Below are 16,307 nucleotides of genomic sequence, written 5' to 3' on the forward strand. Positions count from 1 at the left end.
TATATCTTCATACACCTCTACTTACAATTAACATTCCACATCGTTTAGTATTTATTATGAGGACGCTTTCTATGGAAAAGGTACAAAATGCTCAGGCCTTACTTCGACAAGGGAAGTCTACAAGCGAAGTGGCAAGGCAACTTGGTATCTCTATTTCATCGGCAATAAGGATCAGGAGGGACGTCAAGGACAATATTCCTAAACCCAGAATGGGCAGACCCTCATTGGTTTCCCCTGCTACCAAGAGGGTTATTGCACGCGAGGTTGATACGGGGAAACTTAGATCCATTCTGGCAGTTCAAGAATACATCAGATCGAGCCATGGAGTGCATGTCAGTGTAGAGACTGCCCGACGCTATGTAAAATCAGAGGGTTTGAAAAACTATGTCCGCCCATTCAAGCCTAGGCTGACAAAAATGCAGATTGCGAAAAGGAAGAATTTTGCCCTCAACCACCTTGACTGGACTGTTGATGACTGGAAGCGAGTGATGTTCTCGGACGAAAAGCTTTTTGAAAGGCTAGGGTCCTTAGGAGGAAGAACACAATATAGGCGACCCGGCCACAGGACTTTAGAAGATCGAGATGTTAGAGAGAGATCAAGGGGAGCACATAACAAACTTATGTGGTGGGGCTGTATCACTTATCATGGTGTAGGCGATGGTTGCAGGATCCCTGCCACAGTTGATTCCTCTTTATACACTATCATGCAAAACTGATTCAATAATTCATTCCCATGTGCATTTCTTTTTTTCATTCCTCGAAACCGTATATGCATACAACACTCATACTTTGGTTTAATAAAGCTCCCGTCTTCTTCTACGTCGTAGTGATGCATTGTGACATTAGCTTGTCTCATTTGAATAGCTAATGACTTTTTTGTTCATGCAGGTCATTGAATCAGTTTCACATGTGGTCTAAAATGTTGCCCATGACAACTGCTGGACGTCATTTAATGCAAGTAAAAGGACTTTTCTCTCTTTCCTTTATGAACACTTGCTTAACTCTCTCTTAACTATACCTTCACAGAATATGAGACCCACTCCACAAAGGAAAGTCAACGAAGCCAGGAGGTTAATGATGGGAGGTATGTCTACTAGAGAAACTGCTGCTAGTGTTGGTATATCAATAGCGACGGCCACCAGGATCTATGCACATAATAAGGAGTACATGCCAGTCAATAAAGGCGGTCGACCAAGGAAAGTACCTAGAGGTATCATGCAGTATCTTAAGGTGAACATGAAACGAGGTACACTCAAGTCTGCAGTTGAGGCCACCGTCAGAGCCAACCAGCTCATACCAGCGGCTGTTTCTGAGACCACCGTTAGACGACGGCTCAAGGAGTTAGGATTGACAGCAAAGAGGCGTGTACATAAGCCAGCTTTACGTCGACGACATATTAAAGCTCGTTTGCATTTTATCAAAAAGTATAAGGAATGGACTCTGGAAGATTGGAAAAAGGTTATTTGGTCAGATGAATCGAAAATAAACCGAATCTGCTCTGATGGCGTGCAGTGGATCTGGGACGACAATCCGGGACGCCTCACTCGCAGGTCGGTGCAAGGCACTGTCAAGTTTGGGGGTGGTAATGTTAAAGTGTGGTCATGCTTCTCATGGTACTGACCTGGATACATTGCAAAGATTGACAATAATATGGACGCACAACTTTACATCAAACTACTCCAGGAGGATCTACAGATGTCGCTTGATGACTAGGGCCTAACTAAAAGCGATATCGTCTTTCAGCACGACAATGACTCGAAGCACACGGCGAAGATTGTTAGGAAGTATTTGGAGTCAGTACATCTGACAGAAGAGGAAGGTACACTTCTAGAGTGGCCAGCACAATCCCCTGACCTCAACCCTATTGAACACATGTGGGCAGAATTGGATAGGCGGCTCTCTAGGTATCCCGAGCGAGCTAAGAGCTGTGATAAACTATGGGAGCGAATATCGGTTGAATGGTACAGGATCCCAGTGGACTTCTGCCGCAAACTCATCATAGGTATCCATAAGAGACTCCAAGCTGTCAGTGATGCCCATGGTTGGAATACTACTTATTGATGTAAGGTTATGGCTCACAAAAGAATAAAGATCTTTGGCCACCGAATGGGCACATGTGAAACTGATTCAATGACCTGAATGAACAAAAAAGTCATTAGCTATTCAAATGAGACAAGCTAATGTCACAACGCATCACTATGACGTAGAAGAAGACGGGAGCTTTATTAAACCAAAGTATGAGTGTTGTATGCATATACGGTTTCGAGGAATGAAAAAAAGAAATGCACATGGGAATGAATTATTGAATCAGTTTTGCATGATAGTGTATGTTGATGTTCTACAAGATTATGTCCTCGGCTCATGGAAGTGGTATGGCCAGGACCCTGAAAAGTTAATTTTTCAGCAGGACAATGCAAGTGTTCATACGAGTAGGATGGTTAAAGAGTTCTTAATTAAGTCACACATTACCACTTTGGAGTGGCCTCCAAATTCTCCTGACCTCAACCCTATCGAGAATGTATGGGCCTACATGGATCATCGGCTCAAGGGATATGAGAAGGTACCAAAGGATCTGGATGAACTATGGGAAAGACTACAGGATATCTGGACATCTATTCCACCTGACTTCCTTGATGAGCTATATGAAAGTATGCCACGAAGGGTAGAGGAGCTACATCGCATGAAAGGAGGTCGTACACATTACTGAAGAACAGAAAAAAAAAACAAATAAAGCAAAGCTGCTGATTTTCTTCAAATGTCATTCAATGAGATGCCAATAATTGGCATTCATCTAAATTTTCAATTAGCAACAGGAGCTCATTGACATTGTAGTAGGAGTGACGTTGTCGATGGTCAAACTCGCTACGTAAGTTTCATTAGCGACAAGCAAGATCAAATTGGAGAAAGGAATGAGAATGTCGAAATTCCTAATTCATTGAATGACTTTTGATGACCACTGTATCAGTACCATTGCGTGTTGAATGGAAAATGACGCAAATCGTTTCTCTTGCTTCTTCTTCTTCTCCAAGCGCTTCAGAAAGTGTTGATGTAGGTAAAAGCCTCTTCTTGCTTGGGACATTATCGAGAACGATTGGAGTATCATCAGCATCTTGGAAGATTGGTATCGAGACTTGCCAGAGGGCAAGCGTGTTAGCAGCAACATTGTCAAATTCAGGTGCTTTCTTTTTCTTGAGCTCATCCCTGAGCGCATCCACTTTGAGGTTTGAAGAGAGCTCGATAGGGAAGGCGTCGTAAAGGCTTTCGCCTTCCTTGACACAATACAGTGTTAGCTGAGTAGCCATAATGGAATGAAAAGGTGAGAATGAGGAAGATAAAGAGTTGAATTCTGCATGTTTGGCCTACTGCATTACAAATTGTTGGGTGTCGCTCGCAATGGATTACAAATCGATGTGGTTTTTGTGACCCGAGCTTTGGCGTCAAAAAAAAAAAAAAAAAATGTGGCTTTTGAAAAACGTTCTAGAATTTCTAGGTTGATGGACATGGCTCCCTTCTCTTTGTTGATTAAAACTCTTGCTTCGTTACATCTTTACACATTATGACTACTCCACTAACACTGTTTTGCGTCAAGGAAGGCGAAAGCCTTTACAACGCCTTTTCCATTGAGCTCCCTTCAAACCTCACAGTGAATGCTCTCAGGGATGAGCTCAAGAAAAAGAAAGCACCTGAATTTGACAATGTTGCTGCTAACACGCTTGCCCTCTGGCAAGTCTCGATACCAATCTTCCAAGATGCTGATGATACTCCAATCGTTCTCGATAATGTCCCAAGCAAAAAGAGGCTTTTACCTACATCAACACTTTCTGAAGCGTTTGGAAAAGAAGCATCAGGAGAAACGATTCGTGTTCTCGTCCAGCCGCCGAAGAAAGGTTAGTATTGAGTATTGATAGTCATGGTGGAAATCATTTAAACATTGGCCGGTTACTCATCATAATTTTATTAATTTAGTATGCTCAAGTATCGGGAGATTCAATATTGTTCTTGAGTCATTTAACAACAAGAAGTTTGTCTCAACTATAGACACGGACAAAGCAACCATGGAAAGGTTAAAGGAGAAAATTAGAGGCAACTTTCCTGATCTTCTCTTTGGTTCAGAAATTATTACCATCAAATACAAGGATTGTGACGGCCAACTTCTCGAAGTAGAAAACCCAACAGATCAATTGCTTCAGCAGGCCTTAAAGGTCATTTATAATTCAGCACAGGATATTCTAGTTGAGATCAGCTACCCTGATAAACCGTTTTCTGACTACACACTGAAGGATGTTAACAGCTTCTTTGGATTTACCGACGCGTCAGACCCAAGTTTGACTGAAATACAACCACTTGAAGGGATCCCCATCAATACTGGAGGCACGGCTGAGCACGACCACGCGATTAAACGACTACAAGACGAAATCGAATCAAGGAAGAAGTGCTCATTGCTTGATAGTGATGAAGGAATGTTGAAGATTGTTGAACCTATGCTTGTCCATGCTGTCACATTATTCGCGGATGATTTAAAGCTCAGTTCGGGAGAGGAAATTAGAGGAAGACTTGGCCGAGGAAAGGTGTGGTACGGTATTAAATCCAAGAATGATGAAGCTTTTTGTTCTTTGTGCGTGACGAAAGTACAAAATAAGGATTTCAAGGCGGCTGTCGCAGAAAATATGATGCAACTCGAATCGCAAACCACAGGCCGAAAATGTAAGCGCAGTAAAGATTCAGACCAAGGACAAGACATTACAACGTATGGAATCGTAACAGATGGGAGTGAGTGGCATTTTGTAGAATGTTTACAAAAATCGTCATCAGCGTCATCATCTTTTCATCTATCGCCTCTTAATCATACCGTTATGAAGAATATTAAGTGGGAAGAGTCATGGTTGGACATCAAAAACATCTTTGATCACCTTTTAGGACTTGTAAGCAAGGCGAGGAACGAAAGCAGGCTGTATAAGAGAAGAAGAATATAATCAGTAATACCAAGTAACAAACACATAAATTATCAATAGCAAAATATATCCACATAAATATAATAAACATGTGAATGGAAGGAGCTATAGACACCAATTAACTATACTCGATAGAAGTGAACTTCTGCACCCAAAAATATATATTTATTTAATTATACTATATACAAAGGTATTATTCTGCAAAGGTATCTTCCCAAAAAATCGGACAATCTCCGACTTCATTCCCAGCAGGGTCTGTCAAGAGATCAATTTCGTCGGTGTCTACGTCTGTCAAATCAACTTCAAGAGAAAACGGATCCAGTGAGTTTTCGGTATTGTGATCAAGGCTCATGTTTTTCTGCTTTATGGCCTCTAAACGTTTCCCCTCGGAAAGTACTGCAACGCCATCATTGAAACGGTCTATGCAGCGCTTCGTTTTGGCTTCAACTGTGGGCTTTGATTCCTTGGAGAATAGTTTAATATCCTCTAGTGTCTCCAAAACGCTCGTCACATCATCAATGAATTTGACGGACTTGTGGTATGTTCGGTTTCGGGCGACTTTGTACTCTGTTTCCATTAGAATTGAGGTTCGTTTGAATGCTTCAATGTTGGTTGATATGGAGTTAGCAATGAAGTCCATTGACGCGTTGTGTCCTTTGGCGGCATGAATAACTTTTATTAGCAGATTGTTGTGTTCTTGGTACAAGTCGGCGGGGATAAAGCCCATTGGGCGTCCGCTTGTGTTTACTAGCCACGTCGACATAATGGCATTCTTGGTTTCTTTAGGCCATGCATACTGGAGACCACATTGGAGATGGATAAGCTCATGTGCGTAGTTTTTGGTACAGCCTGCTTGAAACATTATAGTCAGCCACTTTATGACCTCTTCGATTCGACCAATGTCGCCAGACCTGATAGCATGGGATAATTCGACATAAAGCATCATGTCTCGGAAGAGCAGCGATCCATTAAATGACACCTTATTATTATCGTTAAGGAAGGAGTTAGTTCCACATACAAATTTTTCAAAAATCTCGTTTGCCTTCCTGCTAGCATATTCCGCTGATGACTCTCCACGGCTGCTCTTCATCACCACTCTCCATGCTCTCCATGCTACAGCTTCGAACACTTGGTGAATCAGTTCGTTGACAGCATGGAAATCCAGCTTTTCCAAGCTTATCCTCTTTCGACGTAACTTTTCCGCGAAATGTGCAAGTGATCCAGGTGTTGTGATTGACCCATAATATGTACGTAGAATGGTAGCAGCAAATACCATTTGTAAGTGGAACAATTGAATCAAGGGGATCACCCACTCTAGCCGGCTATAATGTGTATAATGGTCCCGACGATACTTTAACAGAGATCGAATGTTTTTGATTGTGAGTTGATCTCCTGCGACCACTATATGTCTTTCGCTGTTGAACCATTCTCTTGGAAGTTGGAGGGTGTTGTTGATGATTGTGTTAATAACATCCTTGTTGCCCTCCGTAGTTGACTCATTGATATCCATCGAAGGCAAGGGAAACGTCTCGGATTTTTTGGCCGGAAGTAAGTTCTTGACTGGAGCATCGTTTTGGAGACTCTTGAATGCCTCGTAATGCCTCTTAAGCACGTTGATGAGATGATAAGTAGCTACCTCCTGGAAATGGGCATCATTATCTCGATTGATAATCAAGTCCTTAAAGCAGAGCCGTTCATATGAGCCTTGGTTGAACGCGCCATTAGTAGGATCACACTGGATAAGGGTGGCTGTGGTGCCGCTTACAAAATTGTCCCTGTTGTCTAACCTCTGGTCATGCTTAACTCGGCGAAAGTTCAAATTATCATACACAATGTACCAGCTTTTGTTTGCGGCTACAGCTCGGACATCGGCCAATGCGTTTACAGTTAGTTGTCGCAATATCCTCATGACAGTAGAGTATGACACTGAAAGTTCGGCGTGAGATAAAGCTTCCATCGTCTTACGACTGGTTCCGTTGCTGAAGAGGTATGTCCCCATAACCTTTTGATACAGATTGCAGCGGGAATTGGTGTATCTCGTCATAATGCTGCCAATCGTTGAAATAGCCAAAGCTTTTCCATCCAGTACTGAGTGTAGGAGCCTTGACAGCATTGGTGACCGTTGAACCATCAACTCAGAATATAGATTCAGGGAAAAGTTGTCAAATATATTCAAGTGGGTGTGTGTTGGGCTAGTCTGCAACTCTTTCGATTTGCTCAGAGTGTCGAGTTCGCCGACTATTTCCCGATGAAAATATTCCTCTGTTCGCAGCAACAATCCTCTTTTATTCTTGCACTTTTGGAAGATTAACGACACAATGGTAGGGATTTTCCTGGATAAAAGGAGTAGTCCTGTTCGTCTCTTTATCTCAGTGTTCTCACTCGTTAGAAGCACTAGCAAGAAATCTACAAGCGATATATAGCCTTGTTGGCCTTGTCTGAATACTGTATTTAGTAGCCCAAGAACAATGCCTTCAGAGTCAGCATAGATAGGCTGGTAAGCTTGGAAGTGAGCCATTTGGTTTTGATGGGACATTGAAAAAGATGTTCAGATAGAGATCGTGGGAAGTGTTTGAATGCTTTTATTGTGGATAAAATGTTTGATGGTGAAAGCGAGAATAGAGTGTGTATTATTGCTGAGGAGTTTGATGAGGTGAGATGTGGATCCACACACCATTCCCATGAGGCATTTATTCCTTTTTTTGTTCATCAAATATCCGTAAGTCTACCTTGGGAACAACATAGGCCCATTCTGCTCATGTTGTAGGTATATGTATATAACTAGATTGGAACCTTTGGGTGCACCCCAAGCTCCAGGACGTAACAGTTACATAGCGTGTCATTGACACTAGGTCCTGCTTTCGCTATTCGTAACTTCCTTGGTTATACTTGCGAGTGCTTTAGAGACTAGGGCATTATTGCTTTTCGGTGTTTTTTATCTAGTTTTTTATTAGCAGCTTTCCTAGGCTAGTCGTATACCTTTGCCATGAGGCTACGCGTACTGTGAAATATGCACAATTGTTTCATGATAGGATCTAATATTGAGCCGCTATTAAATATTGCGGTATTATGAAGTACCTCAGGGCGCCTCAAGCAACCTCAGGACGCAACAATTGAAAGCATTTTTGGAGGATACTTTTATTTTTACTTTGCCATCAGGCCATCTAAAATGGCTATGCTTCTGACCGGCTGCTATCACATCTACTAATTACAGATCAAAGCTATGTAGACTGAGTATACATTATATAATAAATACCACTGACTGCCATGTTTGACTACCAACTTTCATTAGAAAAAAGTTAATTCGAAAGGACTCTCATGTCAATAGATAAAAAAAAAAAAAATACACGTACGTGAGGTCTGCCGACTGAATTAAATCACATATTCTAAAAATTATTACACTTCCTTTTTGAGCGCTCACTCAAAAAATTTCGAAATGAGACCAGCCTGTCTACAGTGGAATCTCGATAATTGTACACTTTTGTACAAATTTCAAATTTGATATATTTCTAGGCCATTGGTTGGCTAAGAGCCTTACTCTTTTAAAAAAAAGTATTCTAAAAAACCCACACTCAACTGGAGTAGAGGAATCAGCAGAGGATTTTTAGAATAGTTTTTCATGAATTGTGGGCTTCTTAGCCAATCAATAACCGAGAAATATAGCAAATTCGAAAATTGTACAAAAGTGTACAATTATCGAGATTCCACTGTACAAAGTAAAGAGCCCGCTTTCCATTTATGGAACGATGATACGTGGCTTGCCGCTTTGCAGACAGGATGGCACCGAGCCTACAGGAAAGGGTCGCTGGTACGGATAATGAGCGTAAGACTTCCTTTGTCGTCTTCGCTATCTAAAAAAATTGAATGCGACTCAGAGGTTCGCGCTGTTTGGGCAATAGGTTTGTACTGTATGAGCGACAAGTTTGTGCTCGTTTTCTTCCAGCACGTGCTGGAAATTGGAACATCACGCCCTTTCTCTTCAGGCTCAGATCTCTGCAGTACATACACAGTCAAATCAATGACACCTTATTTCTCTCTTTATCTTTGGCTTGAAGTCAATAAACTCTCACTCTAGATCGTCCAACAGTTTTCTTATGCAACAAATGAATTTTTTGGGTTCTTGAATTAAGATTTGCCTTGATTATTTTTAGGATTTATTTTGTAATTTGATCCTCATCTTCCTTTGGTTTCTGGTCGTCCACAGGAACAGGGACAGAGATAGAAGCAGATGCAGACAATGACCAAGACTGGATCTCTATTGGCGGCACGTTTACGTGTGGACTATTGGGCATTGTAGGGGGTATCATCTCAGGGTCCATTTCCGGATATGAACGCGTACTAGGTCGGGATGGCGGTATAGTAGTTGACTGTGCATACGCATGCCGTTCTTCTGCTTGGGTATCATGATATTCATCCTGGGTTAATGGTGACTTTGACGTTGATATTGAAGTTGACGTCGATATTAGTGTTGTTGCTGGTATTACTGATGCAAGGGTTCCTTCCTCTATGATCGCATGAGGGCTATGCACTTGTCGGTCGCTGAGTAAGAAAAATCCGTAATCTGCTGCCGATCCTGCTGTATTTGGCCGCGAAAAATATGAAGGTATAGTAATGACGCTCATAGGAGGGGCGGCGGACGTGAGAGTTGAAAAGACTGGTGTACTAGCAGCAGAGTAGCTATCTCCTGCTAGTGTGGACGTGGAATTATATGATGATGTGCCTTCAATCATATCTGATGTAAACCACTTTGTTGACAAGGTCTCACCATTTCCAACTTTTCGCTTGGAACTGCTCGAGTTCAGATCATTGACTCCAGATGAAATCGTGTTTGATATGGTGGAGGTCGTGGAGAATGACTTGGAACGAGGAGGTGGAGTAAGCCATTTACGCATAGCCATAAAACTCGATTGTGATCGACTATATTGTTTCCTTGGCTGTGATAATGGCAGCCCAGTAATTGATGGCGAATCATTCGATCCTCCTGATTTTTGGCTTGAGGTTGACTCTGCTGCTACATGTCTGGGTAGTTGATCTGTGCTTGACCATGGTGTGAAAGGCCCATCGCACTTTAGCTCCATATACAACTCCCCTCCTTGAGGCCCAGGCGCTTTTCCATCCCAGTTGAGATTGTTGGTTTGATGTTTATATTCCTGTGGATATCCATCATGGTTTTGCGGCTGTTGCTGCCCTTGTGATAACTGTTGCAATTTACTTTTCTCCGCAGAAAGCTTTCGATTATAGTAAAAACGCATCCATCCCAATGCAATGCCGATTACTAATAGTGCAGGCATAGCAATGATGATGGCGATACGATTGGCTGATGATCCGCCATTATCGGATTCATCATTTTGATATTCTGGCCCATAACCTGAGATATTCACTCTATATAATCCAGAGATCCACTCTCCTTTCCGACTGCCACTTAAAGGTATGCTGTAGACGCCTGATATATCATGCATAAAGATGAATGGGTTGGGGGGTGATGCAGATAGTCCAACAATGGCCATAGATCTGGGTTCTGGTGCTGCCTGAATCCCTGAAGCGATTTGACTAAACTCTTTTCCATTGAAATGCCACACATCAGTTTTGTAACCTAACGAAGGATTCTGTTGAAAATCAACCAATAGGAAATTGTAAGTTACCAAAAGAAAGGGGGGAAAGTAGATGATCACTTCGTACATCCAAAGCTTTTTTTTTTTTTTTTCTTTTTTTTTCCTTTTTATCTCTTTATACTCTACATATGGAATGCATATCGCATACCTTGCATAAAATGACGATATCACTTCCATATGTCAAGACTCTGGTGCCCATAAAAGTACTGCAGCCTTTCAAAACAGCGGATGCATCATGAATGACTGCATTCGACAATGGGAGATCGGTAGCGGATGCGTTGGTGAGGGTCAAAGCTGATATAGTACCTGCGAGGTTATTGCTGTTAAATATAAATAGCGTATTCTGAGCGACCCCGACTGTTTGGGCATCTCTAATAGTATCGTTTGGCTATACACATCAAGGGATGTTCAATTCTTTTTTTGGTCAGTGAAATTGTGACATTTGTCGGGGAATAGAATATCGTTATTGTCATTTTTTAGTCGTTTTGGTGTATAGGCAGGAAGAAAAGTGGGAATAGAAAGGAAGAGAAGTAAGGCAGAGGAAAAAAAAAAAAAAAAAAAAAAGAACCAGTAACTCACCAGGTGCCAGGGTTGTGAATTCTGTTCTATTGATGGATTCGAATATCTGGATAGACGGGTACCATTGGGACCATCAGCTGTCACATGCATTAGTGTCGGAGACCCATCAAGAGAGGATTTGAAATAAAAAAGTTGACTGCCGTAACTCTTATTCCAATAGTAAGTCTCTCCTATAGTCATCTCCCGCCATTCATCCAGGGTAGGGTTCGCGTTGTCATATCCACCAACAGGCGAATACTGGATTCCAATTGGCCCACTACGGAATGTAGCAGCAACTAGTGTTACAGGTTTGCCACGGGTTGAGAGGATTGAAAATTGTCCTCCGTCTACTGCACAAACAAATTCATTGGCCTTGGCCTCCCCTGTTAATTGACTCAAGGTGGAAATCTTCCTTTCAGAGACAGGGGTCCATTGGAGATCGTTAAGATTGGGGGAGGGGTTGCTGTTGGATTTGATGATAACGTAATAATATGGCATGTTGGTGTTTGTATGAGGTTCGAGGATCAGTGCGAAAAGCGTGGCCCCATCAGAAGCAACACAGAGAGGATCAATGATACCCATTGTTGATTGTCTATTTGGATACGTTTGTCTAAGAGAGATGTGCTATTGAACTATATTACAACGGTGGTATGTATTGAGAATATGAGGAGAGGATAGAAAATGGAAGAAGGAAAAGAGGAAAAAAAAAAAAAAAAAAAAAAAAGGGTTGGTCGTCAGAGACACAGGAGTTGCAAAGGAGGATTGTAATGGATAAGCATTTGCATGTGCATGTGCATGTGCACGGATTAGACAGAGAAGAATGGAGAAAGAATGATGGAGAGCGATGAACTGAGTTACAAAGGTACAAACAGAGGACTAGACTGCCCCTCGAATGGGTTCATGGTGTAAATGTACACTCCTGATCGATTAAAAATGGTATTTTAAAATTAATCATAAAAAGAGTCAGCTGAATAGATGTGCATGCCATGTCAATATTTTTGACATTTTAGTAATATAACCGGTGCTCATGCATTAAAACACAAAACCTTCAGGTCCTTTCAAAAACAATCTTTTCAAAGAAAAGATGTGCATGCATATCTTACAAAGAATTGGCAGCAGCCTTTTTTTTTCATGAATTGACAGTTTCCACATTCCATGTGGCAGTGCATTGGAGAGTTCTCTTCGATCAGTCGTACAGTAGTAGACCTTGTCTTCTTTACTTGTACACACAGATGTCATATACTACGAGTGTAAAATGAAAAAAAAAAAAAAAAAAAAAAAAAAAAAAAAGGTTTACCTTCAATCCATCCATGCATCATATTATACATTTTACAACACTGTTTGTTTTCTCAATAATCATGTCTTGCTTCCATCGATAAGACAAAATCTGAAATGCTTCTAGAGTCTCTGTTTGTCTGCGCGTTCTGTGGATCAATGCATGCGCTCCTCTTCTTAAAAAAAAAAAAAAAAAAAAAACAGTCCTTTCCTTAAGGGCTTTTCTCTATCAATAAACAAAAATTTAAATTAAAACGCGTCCCTGAAAGGGGAGGTCTTACCGAGGTCGAGCAAGTCATTCCAAGGCTAGTCGATAGTGGGGCTTTCCATCATCCCTCATTTCTTCTTCAACTCATCCAGCCATGGCCGCTAGAATCGCAGACGAGATCGCAAAAGAGCGTGTGAATCAATTTGTTAACTTTCTGGATAGCGACGTATGTTAGAAGCTTTCTCACTTTTTTTTTTTTTATCATTTGCCGCCAAATGAACCCAAACTAATGAAAAGAGGGAAAAAAAAAATTGATTAACATAGCATGGTGTAAATGAGTACAAGAATGAGATCCGCAGCATGCTCGAAACAGGCACGAAGCGTCTGGTTGTTAGCTTGGACCGTCTCAGAGACCACAGCATCGAGGAAACCACAAAGTGCGTTTTTATTTTATTTTATATTTTATTTATTTTTTATTTCTTTACTTGCTACTGATCAAGTATCATTACGTTTTTTTAACTCCCTGTCTTTTCTAATGTCCGGCGACCATGAATAGGTTGATGAACTCACCTATGGAATATATCCCGGCATTTACGCAAGCATTAATGGAGATCGCAGAGACTATTAAACCCGATATTAGTGGTGACAGAGTTTTGTACATTGGAATCAAAGGTAGTTTCGGAGACCACCATGTCAACCCTCGTACATTGCGTGCCAAACATCTTGGAAAGCTTGTTTGTCTGGAGGGTATCGTTACCCGCTGTAAGTCTATGAGCATGCTTGCAAATTTCTTTTTTTGTTATGGTTGCCGCCTTTGTATGCAAGGAGGTTGATATCATGCCCCAACTCATCCATGATTTCCCTGCGTTGCAATTCCGTAGGTGGATTGGTCAGACCCAAGGTCGTTCACAGTGTTCATTATTGTCCCAAAACAGAAAACTTTCACGAGAAGAAATACATTGATGGGACCATGATGACAAACGAATTGCCTACTGGAGCTTCTTATTTGCAGCAGGATGATGATGGCAATCCCTTGGAAACAGAATTTGGCATGTCTACCTATCGTGACCACCAGAGTATCTCGATTCAGGAAATGCCCGAGCGCGCACCTGCTGGTCAATTGCCTCGTAGCATTGATGTACTGTTGGATGATGATCTGGTGGACAAGGTGAAACCCGGAGATAGAGTCCAAGTTGTGGGTGTTTACAGGACTCTGGGAAGCAGAGACGCAAAGTCGACATCCTCTACTTTCAAGTATGAATTGCGCAACATGTTTGAGGGATAGAAATAAGTGCTTTTTTTTTTTTTTTTTTTTTTTTTTTTTTTCAAGATCTTGTGTTATTAACCCATATCCAACTCTATTTTTTTTTTTTTTTTTTTTTTTTTTTTTTACATCTTAATATGTTATAGAACTGTAATCCTCGCCAACTATATCACAACGTTTGCTGGAAAGGCTGGCAATGGAATCGTCCAACCAATTATCACCGACACCGATATTCAGAATATCAAAATGATTGCAAAGAAGAAGAAGGCATTTGATATCTTGTCCAATTCTCTTGCACCTTCGATCTATGGGCACGAATATATCAAAAAGGCCGTATTTTTAATGTTGCTTGGAGGCATGGAGAAGAACTTGACTAATGGCACCCATATTAGAGGGTAAGTCACTTGAAAAGTAAAAAAAAAAAAAAAAAAAAAAAAAGTTATTTCAGCCGGGTTGAAAATTCATGCTTACTCACTTTTATATATCCTCCTTTAGAGATATCAATATCCTCATGGTTGGCGATCCTTCTACTGCAAAGTCACAAATCCTTCGATTTGTTCTCAACACTGCTCCTCTGGCTATTGCCACGACTGGACGTGGATCATCAGGCGTTGGTTTGACTGCAGCGGTGACCACAGACAAAGAGACTGGAGAGCGTAAACTGGAGGCTGGAGCCATGGTCTTGGCAGATAGGGGTATTGTCTGCATTGATGAGTTTGACAAGATGTCAGACATTGACAGAGTGGCTATTCACGAAGTCATGGAGCAACAAACTGTCACGATTGCCAAGGCTGGAATCCATACTTCACTGAATGCCCGCTGCAGTGTCATCGCTGCAGCCAATCCGATCTACGGACAATATGATGAGGCCATTCCAGCCCATCGTAACATCGCTCTGCCTGACTCGTTGTTGTCACGTTTCGACTTGTTGTTTGTAGTCACGGACAAGCCCAATGAAGTTCGCGACAGGCAAATCTCGGAGCACATTCTGCGAATGCATCGCTATGTCCCCGCTGGTGTTGAGGAAGGTAGGATTATTAGAGTCAAGAAAAAAAAAAAAAAAAAAAAAAAAAAAAAAAAAAAGATCTCTTGATATCAAAATATTTCAATATCCAAGCATGGTGACCGTTTTAATTTACTTTTTATTAAATCAATATAGGTGCCCCTATTCCCGATATTAGCTCTCAGAATTTGGACGTTGGTGGTGATGATGAGAATGCTGCGAAGGATGCGCCCGTCTATGAAAAGTATAACGAGCTGATCCATGGAGGGATCCAGAGTAAGAGCTCACAAAAGAATATCTTATCGATGCCCTTCCTTAAAAAGTACATCCAATATGCCAAATCAAGGATTAAGCCTGCACTTACACAGGCAGCCGCTGACAAAATCTCGAACGCCTATACCGAAATCCGCAACAAGGCGGATGAGGACAATCAAAAGGTATACTATTTATTGACGATCAATACCCTTACAGGCTGTTAGGTTCTATTTGTCCAAAAAGAAAGAACAAACATAGTTTATAAACAACTTCTTTTTTTTAAAAAAAAAAAAAAAAAAAAAAAAAATCAATTTTTAGGTCGCCCCTGCTACCGCCCGTACATTAGAGACGCTTATTCGTATTGCAACAGCACATGCTAAGGCGCGTTTGTCAAACTTTGTGCAGGATAAGGACGCAGTGGCCGCCATTGACATTCTTAGGTTCTCATTATTCAAGGAGGCGCCCAAGAAGAAGTCTCGTAGCAAGCGAGTTCGACTTGATAGACCTTTTGGCGAATCTGACAGCGATGAGAGCGACGATGATGATCAACAACCACAGCCAGGATCATCGCAGAGAAGATCACAAGGCAGGGCAAGTCAAAACTCCAAGGGCAAAACATCTGTTCATGGCTCTGCTTCCTTGGTGCAGGATATGCAGATGATGGACATTGATGGTGATTATGAAATTGAAGAGGAATTGCAGACGACGCGTAGGTTGTCTCGTCGTTCTCAAGGATCTTCCAGTACGCCTGCACAAAGCTCCTCTATTGGATCTGGATCTGGTGCAGGACAATATGTGCCAGGAGGTCCAATCCATCCTAGCAGACAGGAGTTGTTCCAAGCAAGAACAAATAGGCTGATCATGAGTAGCTTGGATGACAGTCATGAGTTTGAGACACTGTTAGCAGCAGTCAACGGTGGACTTGAGATTGACGAGTTATTTGGTCCAGCAGAGGCAAAAGCCATCCTGAACAAGATGAACGACGATAACAAGCTGATGTTTAGCGAGGGTGTCATCTATAAGATTTAAAAAAAAAAAAAAAAAAAAAAAAAAAAAAATCGAAAAAAGAAGAATATTGCTACCCTATGCTGATACAAGAGACTTGAGTTTTGGTCTACTCCTTCCATTATAAAGACATTTAATCACCTAAATATAAAGCATCTTTTTTATTTTCTTTTCA

At 41.4% G+C, this 16,307-nt stretch overlaps 5 protein-coding genes across 5 annotated transcripts; 2 read left to right on the forward strand and 3 right to left on the reverse strand.

Moving 5' to 3' along the window:
• Positions 1-2,927: 2,927 nt before the first annotated feature.
• BCR41DRAFT_395488 (hypothetical protein) lies at positions 2,928-3,302 on the reverse strand (the record flags this gene model as incomplete). Its single annotated transcript, XM_022028735.1, has 1 exon — positions 2,928-3,302. The coding sequence occupies one exon, from the start codon at positions 3,300-3,302 to the stop codon at positions 2,928-2,930; it is 375 nt and encodes a 124-aa protein (XP_021882042.1).
• Positions 3,303-3,552: 250 nt separating this feature from the next.
• BCR41DRAFT_385931 (hypothetical protein) lies at positions 3,553-4,704 on the forward strand (the record flags this gene model as incomplete). Its single annotated transcript, XM_022027734.1, has 2 exons — positions 3,553-3,887; positions 3,967-4,704. Coding segments are annotated over exons 1-2 (1,068 nt in total), but the record flags the coding sequence as incomplete, so codon positions are not given.
• A 441-nt stretch (positions 4,705-5,145) lies between these two features.
• On the reverse strand, positions 5,146-7,488 carry BCR41DRAFT_395490 (hypothetical protein; the record flags this gene model as incomplete). The annotated part of the gene is made up of 1 exon (XM_022028736.1): positions 5,146-7,488. One exon carries the CDS (start codon positions 7,486-7,488, stop codon positions 5,146-5,148), a length of 2,343 nt encoding a protein of 780 aa, XP_021882044.1.
• Positions 7,489-9,088: 1,600 nt separating this feature from the next.
• BCR41DRAFT_421510 (hypothetical protein) lies at positions 9,089-11,828 on the reverse strand. Its single transcript, XM_022030035.1, has 3 exons — positions 11,144-11,828; positions 10,713-10,952; positions 9,089-10,558 (listed from the first exon to the last, which is right to left on the reverse strand). Exons 1-3 carry the CDS (start codon positions 11,702-11,704, stop codon positions 9,107-9,109), a joined length of 2,253 nt encoding a protein of 750 aa, XP_021882045.1. The 5' UTR covers positions 11,705-11,828; the 3' UTR covers positions 9,089-9,106.
• An 858-nt stretch (positions 11,829-12,686) lies between these two features.
• BCR41DRAFT_335540 (minichromosome maintenance protein 3) lies at positions 12,687-16,156 on the forward strand (the record flags this gene model as incomplete). The annotated part of the gene is made up of 8 exons (XM_022021988.1): positions 12,687-12,831; positions 12,930-13,042; positions 13,162-13,367; positions 13,487-13,859; positions 14,016-14,264; positions 14,365-14,897; positions 15,029-15,309; positions 15,446-16,156. Exons 1-8 carry the CDS (start codon positions 12,760-12,762, stop codon positions 16,154-16,156), a joined length of 2,538 nt encoding a protein of 845 aa, XP_021882046.1. The 5' UTR covers positions 12,687-12,759.
• Positions 16,157-16,307: the final 151 nt, after the last annotated feature.

Source organism: Lobosporangium transversale (assembly GCF_002105155.1).
Source record: "Lobosporangium transversale strain NRRL 3116 chromosome Unknown BCR41scaffold_15, whole genome shotgun sequence".
Classification (NCBI taxonomy): Eukaryota; Fungi; Mortierellomycota; class Mortierellomycetes; order Mortierellales; family Mortierellaceae; genus Lobosporangium; species Lobosporangium transversale.